This window comes from Anser brachyrhynchus (assembly GCF_964034855.1).
Source record: "Anser brachyrhynchus genome assembly, chromosome: 3".
NCBI classification, from domain to species: domain Eukaryota; kingdom Metazoa; phylum Chordata; class Aves; order Anseriformes; family Anatidae; genus Anser; species Anser brachyrhynchus.
The window spans coordinates 31,642,813-31,669,589 of NC_137696.1; the positions used below are offsets into that span (position 1 = coordinate 31,642,813).

Genomic DNA, 26,777 nt, shown 5'->3' on the forward strand with positions numbered 1-26,777 from the left:
TCATTTACCTCAGGGGAACATACTGCAGTGAAGGTCAGGTAACAGGCGGTTTCCAAAACTTGTTTTCGTCACGAGCACGGTTCTTTGCTGTGAATAAAGCACAGCAACTCTACCATGAGGAAACCTTTCCTTTTGGAGGCTAATAATGCCTCACAAGTATTTTTAGAAATATGACAGTGTTTGCTGTATCTGGACACAACACCACCTTCAGACAATCTGGGTGGCAGGGGCTTACCACATAATTTGACATCAGGGTGCTACATGTGCTGTCAGCTTCTTGATGCGGGGACACTGGTAGTGGTGGGGACTCCTTAGAAGTCCACCAGGGCCTGTCCCATGTCCCACCGCCCCAGACAGGAGCAGGGCACTGAGGCAGCCCCAGTCCTGGGCATCTCCCAGGGGATGGGACTTGAACCCAGCTGAGTAGGTCCCATGGCCAGGCAGGGCAGGGCTGTGGGGAGCTGGAGCCCTGCCCTGCTGCGGCCTCTCTGGGGCAGGGGCTGGTGTGGGGGCCGGGGCAGAGGGGGAGAGCCCCAGGGGGCCAGGCAGGGACACCAGGGCCTGGTGGTGCCCCTGGGCCTTGACACTCTAAAGCTGCACTCGTTAACAATGCCTGTGGAAACAGCTGAGTAGATTGTGCATTTTTTCTGAGTAGGATTGTGATAGCAGGATTGTGAGCTTTAAAGCTATTAAAACTGTCAATATGCTGTTCATATATAAGGTAACATTTATTTTCTAAATCAGTAGACCTTGAACAGCAGTGCTCAGCTGGAACAGGGAAGGGAAGAAACTGCTGAAACGCAGGCCTTTTTGGTTTCAGTAAGGAAAAAAATCATCTTACTTATATGATAACTTCCTATTCTTCCTTACTCAAAATTTATCAATCAACCTGCTTTTCAGAGCTCTGAACATCTTGATTTGCATTCCTCTTCTCACACTGGAGAGAAACATGAGGATTTTCATTTGGCAGTATTTGGGCAGAACTTACCCAACCTTGGTGCTTCTGTTTCACCATCGAGGCCTCCTCAGTCTCTGGCTGCAAGGTAACATGTGCCTTAGTTTCTTCCTAGCAGAATAGATTGCCCATTCAGTCAAATCATGAAATGCATTTATTTCCAGGGTAGCGCAAATATTGCCATCAAAACTGAAAAAATCCAACATTCTTTCCCAGGTATAGGGGTCATGCAGACTTTTTAAAATAAGGTTCATTAATAATCCTTTGTTGAAAGCATCAGAGTTTGTCCCATCAACACAACCATTGTCATTAGTGACAGTATATTATCCTTCCAGACAGATAATAAAGGGTTCAGTGTGTTAACAAAATTAATTTCTAACATACATGTAACTCATACCTACTTGTTTCAACCAATAATTGAAATTAAAACAGTACATGAAATGTAGAAAAACGAAACACAAAACTATTGCAATCCAAAGTACTTGTGGAGAAAAAAGAAACCCAGTTAAGACTGTCACAATACCCTTGCCTTTGTGTCATTGCACCAGTAGATAAAGCAAGTTGCCCAGAACCTATGTTTCACCAGAATGCATCAACACTGCAATTGAGGCAATCATACATTAGATTTCTGGAAAGTATTGGAAGCCTGTGTTTAGAGCGGGAAGTGAGAACAGGGCTTTCAAAGGGAAGAAGAGAGATGGTCACAACCAACAATTCATCATAACTGAAATTATTCCCAGAAGAACTTCCTGTCCTCAAAAAAATTTGAAAAAAAGTTTTGAAATTCTAGAAATGTGCCATTACAACATTTTTAATACAAAAAGTCTTCTTTTTGTGGTTAAAAGCATCTTCTCCTGATGAAATTTAATTTAGTTTATATTAAAAGTTTTTTAAAAAAAAAAAAAAGGAAAAAAAAGGTCAACATTAAAATGAAGTATGTTTGCTTGTTTCTTAAGTCACTCATATATTCACTGAGCCCCATGCCAGGCCTAAAATTTCAAAATCAACAGAAGCCTTGTGGGATAAGAAAACTGTTTTCTGTATATCCACACAACAAAGGGAACATATTAGCAGTTCAAGTTCTTCCCAGTTTCCTAGCATTGTGGCTCAGAAGTGACCTTTGAGAACTACCTTGGTGAATGGAAACATAGTCTAGACCTCCAAACTTTCAAATGTACAATTATCTCCTTATACCACGTTTTAATATATATAACATATATTATTATACTTTTAAAAGAGAGCTACACAGATAATCTTTAGGGTACTAAAAATGAGGTGCTCCTTCAACCAAGTCAACACAAAACTCTTCTAGTAGATTCACGAAATTGGTGTTAAACATACACACCCATATTTTATTATGGCCTTTGCCTGACAAAGAAATTAGTCACTGTTGATGCTGAGACTGTTATGACAAACTAGATAAAAATAAAAAAAATAAAAAAAATAAAAAATAAAGTATACCATATTTGAAAAGCTTAAGAAAAGTCAGGGGCAACTTCCCTTTTGCAGCATCCAGCTTTTCCAATCATCTTTTCTCCAAAGTACAAAACAGGAAAAAATGAAAAAATGAAAAAAAAATGAACTTATTTGAGTAAGCACAAGTAATAAATTTATGGAACTTAAGATCAGAAAAGACTGCTTGATAAAGTAATCTGAATTCCCGCATATGACAAGCAGTCAGATTTTACTGGGCTCCCATGCTGTGCTCAGTTCCTAGTATCTGAGAGGCACACACTATGCATTTGGCTAAAGCATGTCTTGGAGACAGCCCTCCAGCTGAGGAATAGTGGAGATATTTAGGCACAATGTGCAAGTACAAAAGAAATGAGCAAGAAAGAGAGTTTGAGAGACTCACAGGGGAAAAAACAAACAAACAAAAAAAACCTATCCATTAACTACAATCTAAAACCCCAAAATCTGTACCTGGAATTATGCATATCCATCCTGGACACTAAACTATCACCTTTCCCTGAACTAGCTGAAAAGCTATGCCATTATGTTTTGATAAATCTTCTAGCGTTAGTTAGGACATCCCAAGTGTAATAGCTATGCTGCCAAACCCACCTTTCTGGGTGGCAGTCATACTGGCACCACAGTAATTTTGTCTTAAGATTAGTTAGATGGTTTAACCATAATGAAGGAATACCTTTTGCGACCGTCCTGGTGATGATGATAATAGAATATGCAATACATATAACTTGAAGTCTTTTTCAGTGTAGGCTACTGGTTTTTTGGTTTTTCTTCTCTTTTAAAATCAGACAATGTTAAAAATTGAAGTTTTAAAGATGATGTTCGAGAGCTACCATGAAATGGCACAGGCTTCTTTCTAAGCATGTAGTCACTAAACTCCTTCTTTCTTTATAGAAAATAAAATACTTCTCAAAGTTGAAGAACTATTGCTGTTCATGCCCAACTGCTCAGTCAGGTGTACCTTTCCCAAACTTCCAACTATCCCACTGTGTTTAAATTTTGACAGTGAACAATGCCCAAAGGTGTTGGAAATCTGGGGAAAAAATGGTTTAGCTGTTCTCAACTGGAGGACTGGCTATGGAAAAGGGTTCTTTTTTAATCTGTATGCCAGATCACACTACAAGGAGGAGAAAATTAGTTTAGCTTAGAAATGGTCTACATTAATGAGAAATATCTTAGAATTTCCTGCGTGGATTGCTTTTTATTTCACTGAGTGAATCTTGCATACTTATTTCTCATTGTAATGGCTGAAATATATATCAAGAAAGCAGCAGTATACATGCTTACTTGTTTATATGCTTGTTAATGAACTGAAGTACAATGAGCTCTTTAGTCCTCAAAAAGGCATTTCTAATATTATAAAATTACAGTGCCCCCTTATGATAGTAAAATGACCATGTAGTGACAGTACCACGTAGAAACTGTATTATAGGTCTGTAATTTCTCAAAATACTTTAGAATAAGCTACCCCCAATCAGGAGTTGCACTCAGATTGTTGCCATGGTCATCACTACATCTGAGGAGTTCTTTGTAATGGTATTTGTGAAATTATAGATCCATAGCTCTTAAGGCTAGAAAGGACCACATGGAATATCTCATGTTCCCTGCTCTTTAGTACAACCATATAATTTCACCCAGCTGTGTCTCCATTGTTTGCTAAAGCATACCATCCACTCTGTTTGAAGACTTCAAGAAATGGTAAGCTCACTGTTCCTCTTAATAATTTGTTCCAGTGGCTGATAACTTCATTGTTAGCAGCTGAGAAGTTTAATACTAATCTAGGAAGCAACCAAAAAATACTAGGAATATCTCCACCTGTTTAAATGATGGTATTCCAGATAATTAATATCCTTCTAACCAGGTCTGTTCATCATAAAAGCAACAGGGCTTTAAGAATTATTATTTTTTAGTAACCACTACTTTTGTGATTTTTTTCACATTTGTTTCTCATCATTTGAGTTTCTAGAAGCTTATAAAATTTGGAGGCAAATCCCCTTTCTGGTTTCCATCTTCACAGGCCACAATGCTTTCAAACAATGGCCGATACTTTCTTCTGTAGCTTTCCGTGATTTCCATGCAGCCTTTTTTCTTGATAGAATGGAAGCCTTCTTCTCACAATGAAATTATTCCCAGATGGACTCATTGCTGAAAATTCATGAGAACTCCTGCACATGCACAAAAAAGGAATAAAAAATGAGAGTACTTTTTGGGATGCCACAAAACACATTTCCAGATAAATTGATAGTTTGCATTTTTGCAGACCTTTATATCTTCAAAGCATTGGGCATGCATTCATCATCCGAAAAGATTAGTGATATTAAATGCCATAAACATTATTTTTCTAAGGTTCTGCTTCACCATCACTGTCAGGTTTAGCTGCCACAGTTCAAGGGGTGATAAAACTACTATGTATGACTGACAGACTTAGGTTCTGTAGTGCACCCAACTTTGACAAGTACATCGCCAGCAGAATTCTTGGAAATCTCACTCCCTGGTATGGGGTTAGGATACGGAAAGAGTGTGTCGCACGAAGACTGACTGCTACCATATATTAAGACCAGGTGGTCTTAATGGGTGGGCTACAACCCTCTTATCTGCCCTCCCCCTGTAAATCTGTACTCACTTTGAAGCTTTACCCTTACAAGTTCTGAGTCCTTTATTAGAAGCTGAGGCTCAGCAGCATAGAGGATTAGCCTTTATTGTCTCACTCATGGCCAGGCCTGTCTGAAGGCCCTTTTTTCTATGGGAGGTGCTTATTGATGGCAGAAGTCCTGTGGAGGGTAATTCCCAGAATATATCCACATATGGCAGTGGACCACAGTGCAGAGACTCCTGACCAAAACTGACAGCTGAGATGGTCACACTGCACACTGCAGCATTATGCAGAGAAGCTGTTAAGGTCCCCAGAGCACCTCAGCCATGTTTTTATGGCACTTGACCCAACCAAGCCAGCCCTAGCTCAAGTTCACAGTCATCCTGATCCAGACCTACTAACTCAGTGCCCATCTCAGCATGACTGCAGTACCAGCAGTGACAGACAGGCAGGAACTGTCCACAGCAGTTTAGAAACAAATGCAGAAAAATGCTCTAAAGAAAGCAAGAAAGTTCTCACAAGTTTTATATTTATCATCTGTTACACTGACAGAGGAAAGCTCAAGTTTGACTGATTTGATCAAACTAAGCAATTCAAGCATCTTCTACCTAATTTTAGGCCAAAGAAAATCACAGCAATGCAGAAGCAGCTGATAAATCAAAAGCAGAAAATTGGGAATTAAAGCTCAGTTCAGGCCTTTCATCTTTATTACCCTTCTTTATGTGCATATGGTAGGTGTTCAACACTTTCCAAGTCCGTACGATACTTCTTGTGCTCGAGAGCTTTAGGGCTGTAGTCTTCTATAAAAAGGCAACCTAACAGTTTCCTGTGGCCGAAAGTTGAATGTGTTATTTGTTACCAGCTTGTTCATGGTTAGAATGAGCCCAAGTCTTGGCTTTAAGTGATCAGACTTACTTCAAAACACTCACTCATGGGGTGAATTCATGTACAGAGAGAATTCTGGCACAATATTTTATTTCTGACTTATGGCACATGACCTTTTTTTTTCTAAACCAATATTAAAACCAGAAACTATAATATGCCAAATGCAGACTGCATTTTTTGGAAAGCTGATACCAAACGTAACAGTAAATGAACCCTTTTGAAAGGTTAAAGTTGCTTTCATATAAAACTTTTTCTACCAGGAAATGGAAGTGGAATGTTGAACTAAACATTTAACTTGAAAGAACTGCGCACAGATTCCAATGGTTGCATTATCCGTTAAAATAAGAAAAGCAAAAGGGTTTTATGAGCATATATAGCTCTAGTTTCATAAAAAGAATATTATGGTGATGAGGTAAAATGAATCCCAGTATTTTGGATGCTCCTTTTAACCTTCCAACAGCTCCCTCCTTGTGCATTAAGCATTCTAGAGTGAGGTTTCATAGCATGGCTGAATTCATCTAACAGTCCTGCTCCTTACACTTCTCCCTGCATCCTCCCTTCCCTGGCATGCAGGCCTATAGCTTCCCTTCCACCCTCTCTGACTTTCATGTGGCCCTTCAATGAGGCCGTTTGGATTACTAAACCCACACAACACTACCAATTTTTTTATTTTGCTGAGTTAGTTTTCCACCAGCTGGCAAGGTGAACCAGCCCTAGAAGTGACACAGATAGCAGAGCTCCTGCAGAAAAAAAAATGGCTGAGAACAGCCCTCCTAGATCTGCTCAATATGCCCAGGAAACCTCAAACCCTTAAAGCACCCATTCTAAATAATGTTACTGCTTCCTACATATACACTTAGAGGACCCACTGGAGATTGTGGACCTGTTGCACTAGCTTCTGCAAAAAGCTAATGGAAGAAAGTAATCATACCAAACAGATTTGCCACTTACAGAGATAACAAAGGGCCAACAGATGCACCATAGGGTGGTTATGCATTCTCAGGAGTAGACACTGCTGGATGAGGGCACACATCTGTGCATCTTCATATTAAGCAATCAAAGAATGCCCTTTTGCTGGATACAATTTTCTGATTGGGGCGGGGGAAGCCGATTTTACACAGTTTCCTTGGCTCAATTTTGATTCCTTCATCATTCTGTTGGAAAGAAAAAAAAAAAAAAAAAAAAGCAAGCCACTCAAATGAACTTGGCACACTGAGCTACTGCTGATTTGCCAGATTCCAGTGTCCTCAAGTGTGACACAGCGTTATTATTCAGTGTCCTGTATTTAAAATCAGAAGTGATTTAATCTGGCTTTCTGCCATCCCACTTGCTGACATGTTGACACCATGTAAATAATACATAGCTCTGTGGCCACACTACTTTCATGCCACATGCTGAGAGAAATAGACAACACCTGCTATTATTATTAGCCACATCTTAGATACCTTGGAAATGTGCAAAAGGAACATCAAAATTAAGTCAAACATGTTGTGGTCTCCAGCTCCAAACTCCTTCATTAGGACTGAAAAGGAACCCATGCAAGTACTGTAATTAAAAACAGAGATTGCTGATTTACATCTCACACCCTTTTAAAGTCACCATTCTGAGACTGTTGCTAAATAACTGAGTCTGTTGAATGACACAAGAACTTAAACCAGCAAGATATGTCTCTGTACACCACTGAAAAGGCCACCACTTTAGAAGAAGGCTCACAGAGCAACAAAAGCTCAGTTCCACACTGCAAAATTCTAGCTGTGTAATTAATTTCAGACAATGCCTCCCCTGCTAACATTAGCTTGTCTACTTCTACTCTCCTGTTCATGTCAAAATATAAACCTACCAAAGTCATCAGGGCAGACTTATTAAACCAAAGCGAAATTATGGTTTTCACTGGGGAACACTGCAAAGCAAAGATAGCACATCTGATATGTCACCTACTTCCTATAAGAGCTGCTTTTGTCATCTAAATGTCATACACCCTCAGTCATATTGGGAACAAGCAGCAATATATACTGCTTCTCAGAGGACATATAACAACATTGAAATTTGCTGTCTTCATCCATGGTCCCCGACTATTGCTACACACACCCCCTTTTCACAGACTCGTGACAAGAGGAAGTGGATGATTATAGTTTACCTTTTCATAGTGTACACCAGAAGAAAACTTGCTCATCCTCATTTCACTGTGCCTATGCTGTTAGAGGAGGGTCATGATATTTGTCATTCTTGTGAAAACAAACAAGAATAACTATGAAGTCAGAAGAGACAGCAAAATACAACAAATCTGATGAAAAATAAAAGTCAAGTATTTATAGTTCAGAAGCTGGGAAGCCTGCATTGTTGCAGAGAACTCGCCTCAGTCCTCACTCTGTGACCAACACTAGGGAATTACACCTATGTAGGTACACAGTTCCTTACTGACTTTAGATTCCTAAAGCTATAAATAAAAGAATCTCTGGCTCCAAACCTCTGAACTTTGCAATCAGATCATCATTTCTCAGGGAAAATCAGATATACAGCTTGAAATGCCTTGCCCAAGTGAATTCCTCTGGAAACTTTGGAAACATGCAAACATAAAAAAGAAAGGGAGGGGTTCTTTTCTGCTCCTATGAGACAGGCAGAGCACAGAGAAATTTAGTTTATTTCTGCTCAAGGATGAATACATTGGACAATATTCTGTACTTGTCCCCATTGTTCAAAAGGATCAGAATTTTGAGTGTCCCAGACTGAGACCAATTCTTTCTGTTTTATCCATTAAGAAGACCAGGAATCTTGTGGTCTCTTTTCAAAGGAATGTCTTTGTCCAGAATCTTGCCTCTGAGATTTTATTTGCAATATGTTATTTAGAAAAGAAAAGAACACTGGAATGACTTCCTGATTTCTTTACTAAATCTGTTCTCAATCTACTTTATTCCAAGCATCTTTATAGACAGTTCCTTACAAGATATTCTACTGTGACGCTCTGTAATTACACACACGCTGGTCAAACTTTCTCTTGACTGGAAAAGGGTTGTACTAACTCCAGTAAATTGAAAGAAAAAACTTGGGGAAAAGAGTAGGTTGGTTGAGAAGATAACTCACTGTTAAAGATGTGATTTCTGTTCTTACAGTTGGTCTGGGTAATGTGAATGCTTCTCACACAGAAGTGAGAAAACCTATCTTGTGAGATTTTGTGCAGTTTTTGTTTTGCCTGGGGTTTGGATTTCACAAGGCTAACTAGATTGCCCTTGTCTAGGAAACCCCGGGGGTAAAGCAGATGGTGTCTGCATGCAAGCTAGAAAGAGTGAAAACTGGAGAAGGGTAGTGGCTGAAAACTAGGGAATAAAAAACACTGAGCTGGACTAGCAGGTAAAATATAAAAAGTTAACAAGAAGTTATGAAGTGGCATAACAAGGGTAATGAAGTGTGCTCACCACAGGCAGAAACATGTTTCGAGAGGAACATCAAATGCATTTGGACCTTTTTTCTAAAGTTCCTTCAGAACTTCTTTTGGTGAAGTTTTCCCTCTGCCTCCTCAATGGAAGTCTTGTGAGAATACTATTAGCTCCAGAAAATCCCCCCAGATTCTTGTCATGTGATATATACCTATATATAAATAAGTTACTCCAAAAAGGTAAAAAATAGCACAAAAATAGCACAGAAGGAGCACAACTTGCACATTCTTACTAGAAGCCAGCAGCACTGCCTGAATGGTCAACTGTGGTAGCCTGACTTGACTGTTTTCTCTACCAAAATGTCCTATTTAAGTGATATAAAACGTACAGGTAAGTCTTGCCTTTTGTGCAGCTGAATGTGGATCAACACCAAAAGAGCAAAATCTGGTAAACGTGAGCTACTGACAGCAGCAATGAGTCTCTTCGAGAGGAAATGGTGCACTCTTCCTGCCATCGCGGTTTCCTCTCTCGGTGGTGGAGGGGAAGCAACGAGGGAAACAGAGCCTGCCGCATTCAAAAGCAAATGCTTCCAGCACCGAGGCCTTCTTGCACTTTATCTGACATCCATATTTACAAACTCGAGCACATGTGGTTCCAAATAAACGTTCAGAGGGGAAGACAGCTGCTGTGAGGGGCCCAAGCACGGCCTGTTCCCTACGGTGGCTGAGCAGGGGGAGCTGGATGCCGGGCCCGGCCGGTGGGGCAGCAGGCAGAGCTGTGACCCACCAGAGGTGACGTGGGGTGCTGATGGCAGGGAAGTGGTAGCATGAAGCAGGGTAGGGGGGCACATACGTTTATGAGACCAAATAGCGGTCAGAAGCATTTAATTTCCCTGCACGTGTCACTTGCAGAACAATCTCAAACAATATACAAAAGTAGCAGGTTTTTTTACGCAATAACTAATATAGCCCCATCCATACAGCATTTTGAACATTTTCTGTGATACAACACTACTATTAACATTTCAGTTTTCTCATCTAAAGACACGCAGTATTCCACGTGGAGGTGTAATCTTCTCTTGATTGTTTACAAATCCAGTGTTATACCCTCTCTTATCTGTTCACTTTGGCTAATGTGGCTTGATGATTTCACTCTGTGTTTTCCCTTTTCAATTGTATACATCAGATAGCAGATATTTGTACTTCCCTCCCATCGTATGACACATTTTCATAATGCAGAGCGACAACATGGCAGGCTTACTTTTGCAAAGAATTATCCTTGATCTACTCTATGGTATTTTTAGAAGCTAGCATTAATTTTTACAGTATAAATTAGGGAATGCAAGGTGCAGACGGTGCAAATATTAAATTCTGTGTGTTACATTTCTGCAGAAAATTGGTATTCGCTCAGTCTGAGGATAATTCATGTCTGAAACAGCCTCTTTAAAACTGTTATCTGCTTCATCTCTGTGCTAGCCTGCTCTCTCTGATATGACTGACGCTTTGGAAGACATTGCTGTGAAAGGAGACTACGCTTACAGCAGTGCACTTGAAAGCTAATAAACTGTCATCCATCTCGATATACAGTATGCGCTGGGATAAACAATGGGGAAACCAGGGGCTTACTGAGGCTGCATTGCAAAGTGAATCAGAATTTCATTGAAAATGTGTTGAGGACACTAGGCTGTAATTTTAAAGGTGTTCAGTGTTACAGATAAACGTCTACTTAGCTTTCTGTACAGAACTTAAGTACCTGAACTCCACTTCAGCTTAAGGTGAGCACCCTCACACTCCTCAGAACTGCAATAGGCAGCTACTTGCATGCTAAAGGATTACATACCCCAAAAAATCTGGACACTAGTTCTTGATGATCAATAATGTTAGTCTACCAGCTCACTTCAGTCTTGAACACTGCATTGTTGGCTACCTACACACTAGGAGTAGGCCATCACCATCCATCTGAAAATTAACTCAGTAGTAATGAATGAGAAATATCCCTCTTGGCCTCTGTTTGAACCTGTGACATAGGCTGAACAGCTACCCATACCATTATAACCATCCTAGCCCTCCAGTCTTACTATCCTGCATACCTCTAATTAAATGCACAAAAAAAATAAATGTTTTCCTGACAGTCTTTCCTCAGGCTTGTTATGAGTGATCTGAGAATGTCCAGAAAACTGCTATGAAAAGATGTTGTGAAACAATTTTTCATTCTAAGAGCTATTTTTGATTACACACACACACACAAATTCACTAATTTCAAGAAAATGCAACAGCAGTCTAAGCTTGGATCGATGTGTCTGGAAACTACAGCAAAGTTTACACGCTCCAGTTACAATAAACAAATTAAAGAATAAAATAGTTACTAACGATATGTTGTGGTTGTTTTTTGTTGTTGTTGTTTGTTTTTTTAAAGGATTTATGCTTTTAAGATTACAACAGTGAAAGATTTAGCAGGCCAAAGTGCCTTCCTTTTCTATTTCAACTAAATCGTACACTATTTGGGGTAGAAATTTGGCATGGAACTCTGCTAGATTATTCCTGCATTGTGTTTGGACTGATTTCTTTATCATTTTTTGATAGATGGACATCTAGCCTATCCCTGAATATCTTCAGTGGTACTGATTCCAAAGCTTCAGTTGGCAGCTGCTTTCCTTGGCTAGGAGTCCTTATATTTATAAACTTTTCCCTGATATATAATCCTAATTTTACCCTCACAATGCTTAGGGCTACTTTCCTTTCTTTCCTTCTTTGTTATTAATTAATGAGAATAATTGAACATTGCCTCTCTTTAGTTTCCTTTCTATTGTGAACAATAAAAGATGTCCCTTTAAACTTCCTGGAATTAATGTGATTAATTCTCTCAACATCATACTGTGGGTCTTATTTTGCAAGACTACCATCACTATTCTTCCATATCTCAAGATTCGTCCATTTTTTGTTACACAAAATATCTAAAACCACCTACAGCTCTTCAGCTCATGACCATAAATGACCATAAGCAACACTGAAGTTCTCCCTTCTCATTAGATATATATTTTTTCATGGATTATTCTCATATAAAAGGTTAGACTAGCTGATTCTGTGGACTCATACAGAAAATGTACAAGTTTCTAGAGCTGAAAAATATCAATGCTGCAAAAAGAATGATGCTCATAGTTGAGACAACAGTTGGAGAAACTAAATCTCATTAGAAAAGAAATAAAACAGTAGGTCAGTATCAGTGTTAATGCCACCAAATTGGGAGGCTGCTGTCTCTGTAACCGCTGCAAGACAGTTAAGCAAGGCCAGAGAAGGAGAGATTTGTTTTTAGAGGGAGTAAAGACAGTGTGAGAAAAGGAGCAGTGGACTATGAATTAGCACAATGAAAAGCTGCAGGAGACGCTTTTAGGAGCTGAAGAAGGGCCTAGAAACTGGCTAAAAAGTTTTGGGGACCTGTTTTTACATTGGAAAGCCATGGAAGATTATGTTAACCATGCCATGCAAAGCAGTGTCACTCAACAGCAGCTCACGGCTGCGGATCCTGGGAGGAAGGGGATTGAACTGTGTCATAAATGCAGAGAAAGGTGCAGTAAGCCAAGTCCTGTCTTTCCTCTGAACATTTTCTACCTGCTAGCAGTTTTTTCCTCAATATGTGCCTGAGTTTTGTGCATTCCCTCCCAAGGAACCCAGGCTTGTTCCTAGGTGCATTATAGAATCCTGTTCATCTTTCCTGGACAAATTCTATTATGTGCATTAGAACACACAACTCTTGGTGGACCTAGCCCTCAGAGTTTAACAAAATCACCATAAATCAAAAGAAGTAAGTACCTTATCACTCTGGCAATCCCATCAGACTCCTATTTGTGTCTTTGAACAGCTGGCTTCAAGTGCCCCAATTGGCCATTACAGCTTCAAGGATCAAACAACAGGATGCATGAATGCACACAGAGAGATGGATCACGACAGTATGACTCTGGGAGTCTTTTCTATTAACAGGATGACCACTTGGTTCAGTGTTTGCTCAAGCTTCCGGACACATCTCATCCTCATCAAACATGCTCATATAACTAATGAGAGCTTTACCAGAGCATCTCCCATGTAGACAGTAATCTCATTTCCCAAGACATTCTCACACTACTAACCTGGCATGCATGTTTCTAGGTACCATGTAATCATTTATATTTTGTCAGTAGTTACATAGTATGAAATGTGCCGTGGCCATTCAAATGCTTTTGACTATTTTGCTAGCTAAGTTCCAACCATAAAAAGTAACTCAGACAACTCAAATTATTAAAAAACTGCTTCATCTGGGCATCTGCTACTTGTAGTGATAATTAAATAAGTTGTTTTAAAGTAGGAATGTTGTGGCCACTGAGTAGATAACTCCCAAAAGGCTCAGGTCTGACCTCATTTGCCAGGTAGCTTTTAGCCACTACATCATTTCCTCTGAGCTGTGAACCCTTCAACCCATGCACATGCATCTGGATCAGCATGTTCAAGTGGTGCTCATTTCTGCATCACACTGTCGCCTATCATCAAGCTGTGGATTACCAAGTTCTTCTTTTTACCATAGGACTGTCGCTTTTAGTACGTGGGAAATGTGGTTCCTTTTTTAAATAAAGGAAGTCTGAGTAATTCTGTAAAGCCACGAAGGCTAAAATCTACATACACATTTATTCCAACAACTTACATCATTTCAGCTTTTGCAGCTCTGACATCCAAAATAACTTCATTAAAATCAAAGTTTGTAGGCAATCAAGCCACTAATTTGCTACTAAGCATTACTACTATATTGCAATGTTCATATTCTATACAAACCCTTTGGCAGCACAGCTTCCAAGTTGAAGAGCCGCTAGATTTAATCTGACTTAGAGAAAAGTTCTACTACGCCCCTTAGGAAACCAACAGATGTATGGGAGATCCATAATCAATTAGCAAGAGGAGATAATGGGACGAGGTGGCCGAGTGGTTAAGGCGATGGACTGCTAATCCATTGTGCTCTGCACGCATGGGTTCGAATCCCATCCTCGTCGGTGCGCAATCATTTAACTATTGGAGAGTGTCCAGAGAAGGGCTACAAAGATGGCGAAGGGCCTAGAGGGGAAGATGCATGAGGAGCAGCTGAGGTCACTTGGCCTGTTCAGCCTGGAAAAGAGGAGGTTGAGGGGAGACCTCCTGGCAGTCTACACCATCCTCACAAGGGGGAGTGGAGGGACAGGCGCCAATCTATTCGCTTTAGTCACCAGTGATAGGACCCAAGGGAATGGTGTCAAGCTGCGACAGGGGAGGTTTAGGCTGGACATCAGGAAGAGATTCTTCACTGAGAGGGTTGTCGCACACTGGAACAGGTTCCCCAGGGACGTAGTCACTGCACCAAGTCTGTCGGAGTTTAAGAAGCGTTTGGACTGTGCACTTAGTCACGTGGTCTGAATTTTTGGGTAGACCTGTGTGGTGCCAGGAGTTGGACTCGATGATCCTTACGGGTCCCTTCCAACTCAGGATATTCTATGATTCTATAATCAGCTCATCACTGGTCTGTATAAAGATGTATAGATGTTGAATGAGCTACAGGTCCTGGAACAACCTGGCAATACTAACCTCAGCAGAAGATATGGGTGCTAGCATGCAATGCTGCTCTTCACTTACTGACCAGGACACCTTGCAGGGAGGATTATAGTGCTCTGGAGCTGGAACAGACAATCCTCAATTCTTACTTGTTTACTCAGAATCATAGAATCACCTAGGTTGGAAGAAACTTTCAAGATCATCAAGTCCAATCATCAATTTGACCTACAGAGACCCCTCACTAAACGATGTCCCTTAGTGCCACATGCCCGTGTCTCTTAAACAGCTCCAGCAATGAGGAGTGTACCACTTCCCTTGTCAGCCCATTCCCATGCTTAACAACCTTCTCTGTGAAGAAATTAATTTCTGATATCCACTATAAACCTCCCCTGATGCAACTTGAGACCATTAATCTTATATCCTGTGATTGGTATCTAAAGAGCACTCACTCCTACTTCTATACCACATTTCAGGGCAGTCAGGACTCTGAAGCCAGAATCGTTTATTGAAAAAAATATGGGAGACTATTAAAATGTTTTTTGAGGTTCAAGGACTATGGACCTTGCCACCTCAAGACCAAAACAGTTAAATATAGTAATATTTCAGGCATCAGCTGCTTTTCTGATGTGGCTTTAAGAATGATGGAAGGTATGTTTTTTAGGTAGATGAGGAATCAGACCAACTAAATTGTCCAAATACTTCCTAATACATCTCTGGAGGATCAAGTTCTGATTTGAATGAAGTGTCACGGAGAATAGAAAACTTGTTAATGTGAATATATAAAGTCAGAAATTTAAGTGAAAGCAATCATTGACAACAGTACTTTGAATTACAAAGCTCTTTATAGCTGGGATTTTAACAGGACTTAGTCTAAACCTAACTCCAAACCATTTAAGTCTATGGTAAAACTACTGACAATTGCAGAGGCAAGCTGAGGCCTCACAGAATTTTTTTTAATTTTTTTTAAGAATCTTTAAGTTTTCACCTCACTGCTTTAAAGCATTTTGCAAACATATACACCTTAGAGGTTTTATATAGCTGGCGAGTAAGCTAAAGCATATGGGGAAGAAATAATTTGTTCCACACCACAGAAGAAATCTGTCAGAGCTAGAATTTGTACTCACAGAACTGTTGCTATTCTGTTCTTCTCTGTGGCATGGGAAAGTCTTCTCATTGAGCTTTCAAGCCCACAGGGCAGAAATGACACTATCAGTGAGTTAAAGCTGTTCGAGTCCTTACTGAAGGAAAGCGTCCATGATAATACTTGTAGGTCTACAGATTTCATTTCCTTAACACAAAACAGAAGATAATGATTTAAAGGATCCATTCAGGCTTAGTCAGTTTTAGTTCTCAATGCACTTCAAGTAGAGACTACAGGAAATGTAAAAAAACAAACAAACATGTTTCATCAGATCCTTTTCAACTGTCATGGTTAAATATTTAAGGCAAAAATCAATGGACACAATAGAAGTGGACCAAAACCGCTTCATGTTTGCTTTCTATTTTATGCTGTAGAAATCAAAAAGGCAAATAGATTCTTCTTCCTTAAATGCTTACATTTGCTCTGAAAAAAAACAGTGTATTTAAAACTACACAGCTGATTTTCAGCATGTGACCTCTGACAAATGTCAGTTCTGACCTCTGATAAATGTCAGTTTTTTGGACAAATGAAGAATCTGCATTAAAAACAATATTTTTTTTTTTAAAGAATAGGAACAGAAAATAGACAGTGACAAAATGGTGTTGAGGCAGATTTCAGGAAATATATTTTCTCTTCCAATGTTACATTCCAAGATATTTTTAAAGCACAGATATTGAAAACAGATTCCCATACAATTCTTAATCAGTTACAGTAGCCACTGGAGTTAGTGGTTCCTAACATGTGGCAAATATATAATATTTCTAATTCAAGCCATGCCATGGTGGTATTTTACCAACATTCCTTATGCTATTGTTACAATTCCACTAGTTTCACAGCATTTGATTTTGTTCCCAGAACATAGCATCTCCCTTTCTGATATTAACAGCAAGCTGTACAATCATAATAGCCATGGTTCTTTCCATCCCAATATCTCAAAATAATTTGATCCTTACCTCCCAGTTTTGTAGATGCAGAAACTGCAACTCAGAAATATAAGGAGACTGGATTCGGCCAGCAGTAAGCTTGCTGTAGGGCCTAGAATGGAAAATCAGCAAAAAAGTAAAACACCTCAAACTTTGTAGAGCCTATCTGGTTTCATAAATGAAACTCGCCCCCCACAGTGGGCCAGGGAGAGGGATGCTCCACTGGAAATGGACACCATGGTCCTTCCACTGTCACTTGACACTGTGGCCCTGGAGAAGAAGGGGCACAGCGAGGCACAACCTGGCGTGGGTGCTCCTGCACACAAGCCACGACAAGCATGTGGCACGAGCAAGTCCTCACCCTGTGATTTGCATCAAATTCAGACATTAGGAATCCACATGCTCTGGGATGGGGTGCTAAGTCTCTTATTAACACACTACAAAAAATATTAATCGTCTATGAGACAATCATGATTATTTAGGGAAACTTACTGTTTATACAAAACACATTGAAATACATCACATTAATAAAATCTACCTGATTTCATAAGCAACTTGTATGCAACATTTAATATTTTAGAAGCCATTAAGTACTTCATTTACCAATGGATTAACTAGAAAATTCTGAGATAAAAGCTGTAAGAAGAGACTTGAACTATGAATTGAGTGGTGAGAGAGAGGTCTTGAAAAGCTTGTGGCAAAGCTATATCAAAGTGTGTAAGGGAAACCATTCCAGCTTAGCTATTATGCAGCAAGTGAGAGTTTCATATGAAAGTTTAAAACAAGTTGCTGTCATCAGTCAGAAGAAGCTGAAAAATCCTAAAGAGGTGCTGATCACAACCCTGGATGGGCTTTTTGTTCTGCATCAGTAGTGCTGAGGGTACGAAGCGGCAAATCACACTTTTTCCTAAGCAAAATGATTAAACTGGACAAAAAAAATGGTGATGGGTGAAAAACATGAAAGCTGGTAATTATATTTCAAAGTTGACCTACTATTTTTACATCCACACAAAAAGAATTCACAGTGATTTTTTAAAATTAATTTCAAGTTGATCTGAATCTGTATTTTTCAACACTTTCCTCTGAAGTTAGAAGTAAGAAAGCTCAAACCACCACCTAACCAACAGTAGGGAAAGGCTCCTTCCAGGACTCACAAGGATGGTTATCTCTCTCCTGTGTAAAATACAATACAACAGTGGCTAGCAAAGTACTGCTGACTTATCTAAAACAAATGCTGCAGGCAAGTTAAACATTTTGAAATAACCTTCCTACTTTACAACAGTTATTCATGCACTTCAAATGCAGATTTTACTTATCTTAATCTAAAATTGAAATTCCCGAAGAGCAAGACATATACGTGGATTAAAAGACGTCATTCTTTTTTAATTGAAAATGCATTTTTAAAATGAAATGCTAGATTAAAAATTAGACATTTGAATAAGATGATCTGATATTTGCGAAATTTCACCACCACAGTCACCAAGCAGACAATTACAAGAATTTGGCCTCTCTCTTTTTAATGTATCATCAAGGAAATTTGCAGAAATTAAACAAGTCCTAAACTAACGGTGCCCACTGCCCTTCCAAGCTCAGTGCATTTGTTTTCTCGCAAGGACATCAGCAGAATATTTAGCACCAGGGTGGAAATAGGGGAGGTTGGACTAAAAGACTCATATTACATATTGCAGGTCTCATATTCCCACTCTTGTGCTGCTCCTGGATTTATAACCTGCTCATTTTGTGGTTTCTTTTGAAGCATTTTGACAGACAACCACTTCTCTGCCTAAAACTCAATAATAGCTCTAATGTGATATACTAGATGTACAGGCATCATGGTTCTTCACAAGGAAGGAAAGAAAGCCTTACCCAGAAAGTAATACTATTTTACTAAAACAAGGTGATTGGGGTTTTGTTGGTTTGTTTTTGGCTTTGGCTTTTTTTTCTTCTTCTTCTTAAGTCACATCATGCAGGTGAAGCAGCAAATGAGGGGGGAATTAGCTGCATGTACACTAAGTGCCATCATTGCTGCTGCATATATTCGACCTAATTGTAAGAGTGAATTGCTCTGTATGAGAGCAGGTGAGGCCTTAGACACATACAGAGTTAAATACAGAGACGCTGTTGAGATACTAAAAGCTGAGATATTGCTGCTGACCACAGAGAGTAAATTACAATTAGGTACACATGCTTCTGGGAAGTTTGCCAAGAAAAAAAAAAAAACAGGGAGAGGCGGTCATCATTGCTGCCTTGCCTATGCTAGGTAAAAATGGAGATCTAGCTGCCATAACTCTCACCAACCAAGCAATTGTGCTTGGAGCACAAAGCAAACCAGTGCTGATGAGACAAATGAGGAAACCATCTCTGAGAAGGAGTTCAAAGAACAAAACCAGAAATGCTTCAGCATTGTTGGCTTTATCAGCTGAGCGCTGGGACAACTGCACCACTGCCAGCTGTTGGTGTAGCATGGTGGTTTGGTTTTGGTGTGCATGGTGGTTTGGTTTTGGTGTGCATGGTGGTGGTGGGTATGTTCCCCCCCGACCAAGGACTGAAAAGCTAGGGGAAAAAAAAAGGTTCAGGTGTAGAGTTACAGCAGGAGAAAGCGTGGATATTGTAGAAGCAAGAAGGGTTTGAGCATGGCTTTTGCCTTTCATAAGGAGGTACCAAGAAGAACTGAGAGCAGTGAGGTACAGTGGTAAGAGCAGAACACAATCAAGAGTATTTGTATAGAGCTGAATTTCTTCAGCAGGTAAAGTAGAGGGAAAGGTAATAACACTGGCCACAGTATACCCCATAAGGAGAAAAAGATGAACAGGATTCCAACTTCTAACATCCTGTACTGGACTCAAAATTTAGTTTACTAGGTGACACAAATTGAGAAGAAGGATGAATGGTAAAAGCTAATGGGAGCAGACACAGTAACAGGTGAACACCTACATTATTTCAGTATTTTTGATTCCTTTCAGAGAAACTATCTGATTCAACAAGAAACAGACTATTACGACTTTTTAGTGAGGTCAAAATATCTTCAGAAGTTCTCCACCAGTCTTTGCTGGTAATACGTGGTCCTCATACTTCCATACTCAATATTCAGAGCAGATGCAGCTGTTGCCTGCAACCTCAGCATGGCCAGCAGTGTTGATCCATTTCTGCCATTGTAACTGTAGCATCACCTAAACAGAGGGGGGCTCTTCAGCAGGAGCTTTTCTTGTAACCTGGCAAGCAACTCACTCCCTAAATGCTTTCTTGCTTGGTTAGTTTTGTTCTGGATCTAACATTAGCTCCAGTTCTCATCTCTACTACCCTGGTTGTTACAAGATCTTTTTTTGCAATTCTTATTATTTAAATGTGCAAAGTTGTAGTTTATAAAGACTAAGTTCAACTCCTCTCCACGTTACTAGTATAGCTTTATGTCTAGCATTGGATCAAAAAGCCTTTACATTCTTCTCTCTGTCAGAAAAGTCTCTTCTGGTATGAGAAGAAAATATCGGGAGTTTCATCTTGCATGATTTCCTGAGATCCTCGGTAAGCAAAGAGCATTCATACCTTTGTCTCACCATCTCAGCCTTTCACAGGGCTGGGCGTCAAGGCTGTACCCAACCATTGCTAATCCTAAAAAATTTCACAAGGGAACAAAACAATGCAGATGTAAAAGCCCAACTGCAGGCATCGTATTTCTATACGTGTTGGTAGTTCTTTCCTATGTCATTTTGGGGGTAATGAGTTGGGCCTATGAGCCTCCTCTTGGGAGATTTCCTTTCTTGTTCCAGCCTCTGCCAAAGCGTTGGTGGCAGCACTCCACAGGGGTCTGCAGTCCAAAGAAAGAAACATCACAGGCTACAGAAAGTAATGAAACATTTTGCCACAGGAGCCAATTTCGTTCATTAGTCCAAGGTCTCCTTTTACCTCAAATAATGTTCAATGATGAAGAGAAGTTTGTGACCAGAATTTACTTAAGAACATAAACCAATATTTCCATGTGGTTTCTATACTCTTGTAATCCAGGAACAACATTCAAGGGTTTAACAGCATAAAAGGCAACATCACCAACCTCTCACTCTCGATGACCTGTGTTAACACTGAGTCTCAAATCACCTGCAAAAACAATATCATGGTGAAAAAGTAATCAGTCCTGATCTTAATGCACATTTGTCTGTGTGGTATTATCAGACAGTTTTGAAGTCTGAACAATTTTCTCACACATAAAGCATTAAAACCATTCTGAAGCACTCAAAGTACATGGGGGAACACATGCTTCGCTGCTTGCTGGCAACAATCTTTTCCATGGGTATTTTGCCAGTCTGATCAGGCACAAGACTGCAGGACTGAAGCAGAAACTGATTAAAATATGCATGGACACCTGTGTGTGTGTATGTGTACTCACACATTTTTAAGTAAGTGCTAAGGAAAGAAAGGATACATGGAAGACTTTTTAAAAGCTTTGATGCAGGGCAGGGTTAAGGAAGTCAGGGACAACTGCTCTGGATAAACTGATCTGAGATTAAGGAAAAAAAAAAAAAGGGAAATTATCCCCTTTGATGAAGGAGTTTAGAATAGGTACAGCTGCATTGTGCAGGAACAGGAACTTGATAATAAAAACTCTGATGTGGCGTTTACCCCAAGACATCAGTGAGTAAAAATACACACACATCCACAGAGCTTAGGCTATTCTGGTGCAGCTTAAATCACTTCAGAGCATCACAAAAAGATCTGGGACTTGCTTGAAATTAGTCTTCTGGAAATTATTTAGGGCTGCTCTGACCAGCTACTGGACGTTTGTGTCTTTTTGGTAGTTGTGTATACTGGGAGTGGGATGCAGGATCTGCGGGCAACAAAGTTAAGCATCAGGAACAAGTCATTTAAGGAAAATTGCTGCCCTGAGCCAGAATCCATATCACACACAGTCCTTGTCAGGTTCATCTCTTTTGCTTATTAAGGCTGTTTGCATGGGTTGCTACTGTCCTAAAGTCACACATACTGAAGTCCTCTTGTTCTTATTCATTTGGGATACTTTCTTCCAGTCCAGTACAGCTGTCAGTCAGGGTGCTAACTCTTTGAGAGCAACAAATGAGCCAGATGCATAGTTCAATGGCCAGACACTTCAAGTCATAACAAGCAAGTGAAGCGAGCTAATTTTGCTTGCAAAAGAATTAGCTTTTATTAGCCACTAATACCACTTTTTGCCCTGTGTAGCCCTTTAACCAGCTGCAGCTCCATTGACATCACATTTTGGGGAGATTACTAGAGGCATGTCTCGATGTGAAAAGCTAAGAGGGCTTTCTAGAGCAGCCACCTCTTACTAGGACAGCAGAGGAATGGAGAAACTTAAATTACCATACTGTAGACATTCACATGGCATAAATCTTGTAATTCAGACCACAACTTGTGCAAGGCATTTTTGCCCGTGTCTAATTTTTATCATATGTTAAATAGGTGCGTGTATAGATATGCAGTATATGGCATGCATATTAATAACTTAATGAATTGAGGCCAGAGAACATGTACAGAATTGCATAAATATATATGTATGTGCCATATATATAGTTGTGTGCGATCATGTTTAGTCCTGGTTCTGGAAACAGTGACGGAATATCATTAAGTTGTGTTTTTCTATCTTCTCCCTTTTTGAAAAACTGAGGAGAGTGAATAGCTTAGCTGCATTCATAGACTCTAAGTTCAGATATATTTTTATATAAATCATAGTGATTTATAAACCCCTGCTAAACCCCCCAGTGTAGTTACAATTTTTCCTGTGAGTGTCAGACTGCACTGACACCTTACAACTTTGTGATACTGCTGTAGATCAGAGATCAAAATCAAACTGCTGATCTCAAGGATTAGACCCCCCCAAAAAATATCAAATCTATTTTAATCAGCTATGGTATGTCCTACACAGAAAACAGTAGAAGCTCCTAAGATCCCAACTAGTTAAGTACAGGCAAACTAACTTGATTTCATTGCAAAGGGTTCAAAGTCCAAGTCAGGAGCAAAGTTAGTTTTTATTCTGAAGAATGTCTGAAGAAACAAAGCACAAGGAATCTACATAAGTCACACACGCTGAGAAGGTGAAGAGAAAAGAATCTCAGACAAAAATAATAGTCATTAAACAAACCGCTTGAACTTTTCATTAAACACAGGAAAGCTTTGCAGAAGAGGGAGACAAGTATCACAGGATCTCTGTTAAGGTATTTAGGTGGGGAACCCAAACTAGTTACATTTTTTAGTAACTGTTATCACAAAAAAAGGCTCATGAAGGCAACTGATGCCTGTAAGGGGGTAAAAAGGCAGTAAAGGAAGCCAGTAAAGGAAAGGCAGAGAGATAAACTTACTTCCAGAGCTGCCTACCTCAGAAATGATGGTGTGGGCCCCTACACACTGGGAACATGCCTCAGCCACTGGAAGAAATAGCCTTGCTGTTTCAGGAAGCACAGCATCACCATGCTTCTCCCATAGCAGCAAGCAGTCTCCCAACAGCTGGGCTACAATTTTCAACCCCAGCAGCCTTTTTTGTCCCTAGAGATTATCTAATAAGGAGTAGGTCCTGAAGCGATGCATTTCCCCTGCAATAGAACATTAATGAGATACAGTGGCAAATAATGTGTTCTAATATAGCTAGGATGCTCGATGCACCTCAAGCCGAGAGAACACAAAGAACAAATGAGTTTGTGTGATTTCCTTTAACATAAATGACATTTTCTGTGGATTGGACGCATGACTAGCAGTATTTCTAATATCAGTTTTCAATCACTTCGAAAACTAGAAAGAAGTCTTCCTTGGGACTGAACTGAAACTTCTGATGGGCATATTTGAGTATGTAGCACATGAAACATGGAACCAGATCCTGATTTTGCTGTTACAGGTAGGATGTACAAAAGAAAGGGAGCTCTTTCTTTCCAAAAGCATACCTGAGCAGAGGGAGTCAACCTAACCACACTCCAGACTGTGCTAATAGAAAAAAAAAAAAATCATGCATAACCTTTTGGACAGGAAGAAGAGTGGGGTTCACCCTCCTTCTGCCACATGCCAGCTTGGCTTTGACAAGAAAACCATAGGTATTCATCCTATCAGTGGTTGCAACAAAAAGCATTTGTCTTTCCTTCTGATCATGTTCTTCAAAGTCCAACACAATGGATTCTTAACCTGGAAATTATTAATGTAGTTGCAATCACCCACCTTTTTATGACTAGACTGGACAAGTTCCTACATGGTGTGTAAAAGGGTAATCCCTTAAACATTTCTCTGGCACAGCGCAGGAAAAGTTAAGAACGCAGCAGACAAAAACCTGAAAAGCATTTTCAGGGAACACAACTCCTCTCCCACCTTAGCAACACCGACTCCCCTCAGCAGTGCCACAAGCAACACCACCTTTGTGTTTTTACTTCACATATAACCCCAGAAATACCCATGTGAATGGAGGACTGGTCTTCTAACTAGCTAACTGCTTATGTGTCCCAAAACAGATCTAAACAACAGGGCAGCTTTTGTCCTTGCTCTTCCTCTGTTGCTCTCTGGTGCTGCCCAGAGAGGGCAATAATGATGGAGAAAATATATTATGTACAGGGAAAGCTGTAAGGAAATACCTACCTTGTTAGTTTCCCTTGCAAACAAACAGTAGCTATTAAAGGTTATACATGATTTGTCCAGTACACAGAAAGAAATATATATATATATACATTTTAGAAGGGACAATTGCTGCAGCATAGTAGGAACAGAGATTCCCATCAACTCCAGTGAAGCTGACTAAGATCACTGGTAAATGAAAAAGGAAACCATCCTTCTTAGGAAAAGCAAAACAGCAAACAAATCAACTTGATAACATGGTTAAAACTTAGGTGAAGGCAAACGTGCTTTCTACTTGTGTAACACCTACAACAGAGGGGAGCAGTAGTGAAGCAGAGAAGACACACCAATACATGCCCGCTGCAAAGACCTGCCCTGAGAATAGACTGCCACGTACCACAGTCAAAATAAGTGTCATCTGCACTCTGCGACACTGCCAGGGATTCTGGCAGCCTCAGCAAGTTTGTGGATTTGATGCATCAGGCATTGAGTTGCCATTGACCCACATGGAAAGGACAAACCTGAAAGGAGGCATTATGACCGGCACAGGCTGCTTGGATTAAACCTGTATGAAGAGTAAAAAATTTAAAAAAAAAAAATCAAGCTTGGATTTTTGCTTATACTTCCTCCCCCTCCCCAGCAGAGCTCTCATTATTAAAGAGTTGAGAACAATGTCAGATCTCACGCAGAGAGGAGAGCCAGCACAGCACAAGAAGGAGAGTCAGTGCTAAATCGATTTTATGGACATATGCTTTCAAATGAAATCAAAACGTCCCCAGTGTTGCAGCCTTTCTGCAGCTCCCAAGGCTCTCACAGCTTCTGGGGGTTGTTGGCAGTTGTCTAAGGACATCTTTCAAAGGGTAACTTGAAAATTACCGCAGCCTGGATCTGTCACAAACAACCGGTCACTGTCAAACTCGGGACACTGCCCTGCTGGGGGATGGAGAAACAGGAGGGGTTTTACAGTCCCCTTCCCTCCCATGCAGTCAGCTCCTGGCCACAGAAAGCATACAGTGGTGCCTAAATTGGGCTGTGGGGTGGGGGAGTTACCACTAAGTGAAATCTCTACAGAGAGGCATCCTGCCCACCACCGGGTAACAGGTATCAGGAGTTATTTGTCCCCGGTCTCACCAGCAGAGCAGTTTGCCTACCAGCTGCTGAGGATGTCTGGGGGACATAGCAGAAACTGCGAGGCCTGCAGAGCAGGGCTGCTGCCCAGCGAGCCTCATGTGCTCCTCCCCGGCCTGCTCGGCCATCAATGGCAGCAGGGCTGGGGAGCGGCACTGGCGCACCTCAGCTTCTGGCGAGGCCTGCTCTGCTCATCCTGGGGTACCATGATGCTCCTGTGAGGCAGGCTCTGCCCGAAGTTGTTCAGTAAGGGGGTTTTTGGCAATGGTTTCATGTTACAGGGCTTCTTTTTATATCCCCTGCTGCCTCTTTCAGGCCCTATCCACCCGCTCCTTGCAACTATTAATAAAGTGTCCCTTCCTCCAGCTGTGAGAGCAGGCTTTGCAGCCTGTTTTTAAGCTATTGTTGCACTTTTAACAATTAAGACTTCACAGCTTACACTTCATTATTTTCTTTCCTTGAATCTAAAGTACATTTTTAAAGGAGACATGTCAGCTGACATCTAGTCTTAAAAATAGGCATTCAAAAAGCTAAAACCTATAGGCATGCTTCCAGGACTTTTTTTTTTTTTTTTAATTCAACACCAGTACTTCTTTTAAATGCACTTTATTCTGCAACACAAACAGTACTGCTCTGTACTAGCAAGAAAGAATGTGAGGGAAAAAGGTAAGTCTAAGCCAGCTGTCCTGACAGCACCCATGCTCATGCTGCCCTTGTAAAAAACCTGTCCTCTTGTTACCCTGCATTGGCCTGATTCACTTGCTCGATGGACAGAAAGATGGAATACATAGAGTATGTATTATAATACATATTTTATATCTGTCATATCTATTCCCATCTAATGCAGCCAGCACTCAACTTGCCACCATTGTAAGACCACACAAAACTTAGATAAAGCCACGAAACCAGGGGGAGGTAACAGCAGAGAAGTCACTTTACTGCTACCCGCAGCCTGCTCCACAGCACGGTACGTGCTCAGGGCTCCCACATCACTGTGCCCAAATCTGCTGGCCTCAGTTCTGCAAAACGAAGGCCAGGCATTGAAATTATGGAGAGTGAATGAAGATTTTCATTGCCTCCTTTTTTTCCTTCAATTTTTTCCTTCCCATATTGACACACCACAGACAGCCAAGTTTTAGAAATACATGCTCTGTGCTCCTTTAAAGCCACCCTTCTCTAAAATTTCTTAGTTTTAAAAAAATGGA

The 26,777-nt window shown here is 40.4% G+C and overlaps 1 protein-coding gene across 2 annotated transcripts in view; it reads right to left on the reverse strand.

Moving 5' to 3' along the window:
* Positions 1–1,091: 1,091 nt before the first annotated feature.
* The window catches only part of LOC308192773 (uncharacterized protein), a 54,394-nt gene continuing 28,708 nt past the window's right edge, over positions 1,092–26,777 (reverse strand). Inside the window, exons 8-12 of one of the 2 annotated variants that reach the window (XM_080586686.1) lie at positions 16,918–16,999; positions 15,948–16,111; positions 7,349–7,448; positions 6,855–7,057; positions 1,092–4,590 (exon numbers count right to left, since the gene is read on the reverse strand). In XM_080586686.1, coding sequence (XP_080442812.1) covers positions 6,947–7,057; positions 7,349–7,448; positions 15,948–16,111; positions 16,918–16,999 — 457 coding nt within the window. In that variant the 3' untranslated portion in view covers positions 1,092–4,590; positions 6,855–6,946. The remainder of the gene's footprint in view (positions 4,591–6,854; positions 7,058–7,348; positions 7,449–15,947; positions 16,112–16,917; positions 17,000–26,777) is intronic. The other variant, XM_080586687.1, reaches the window with a different exon arrangement.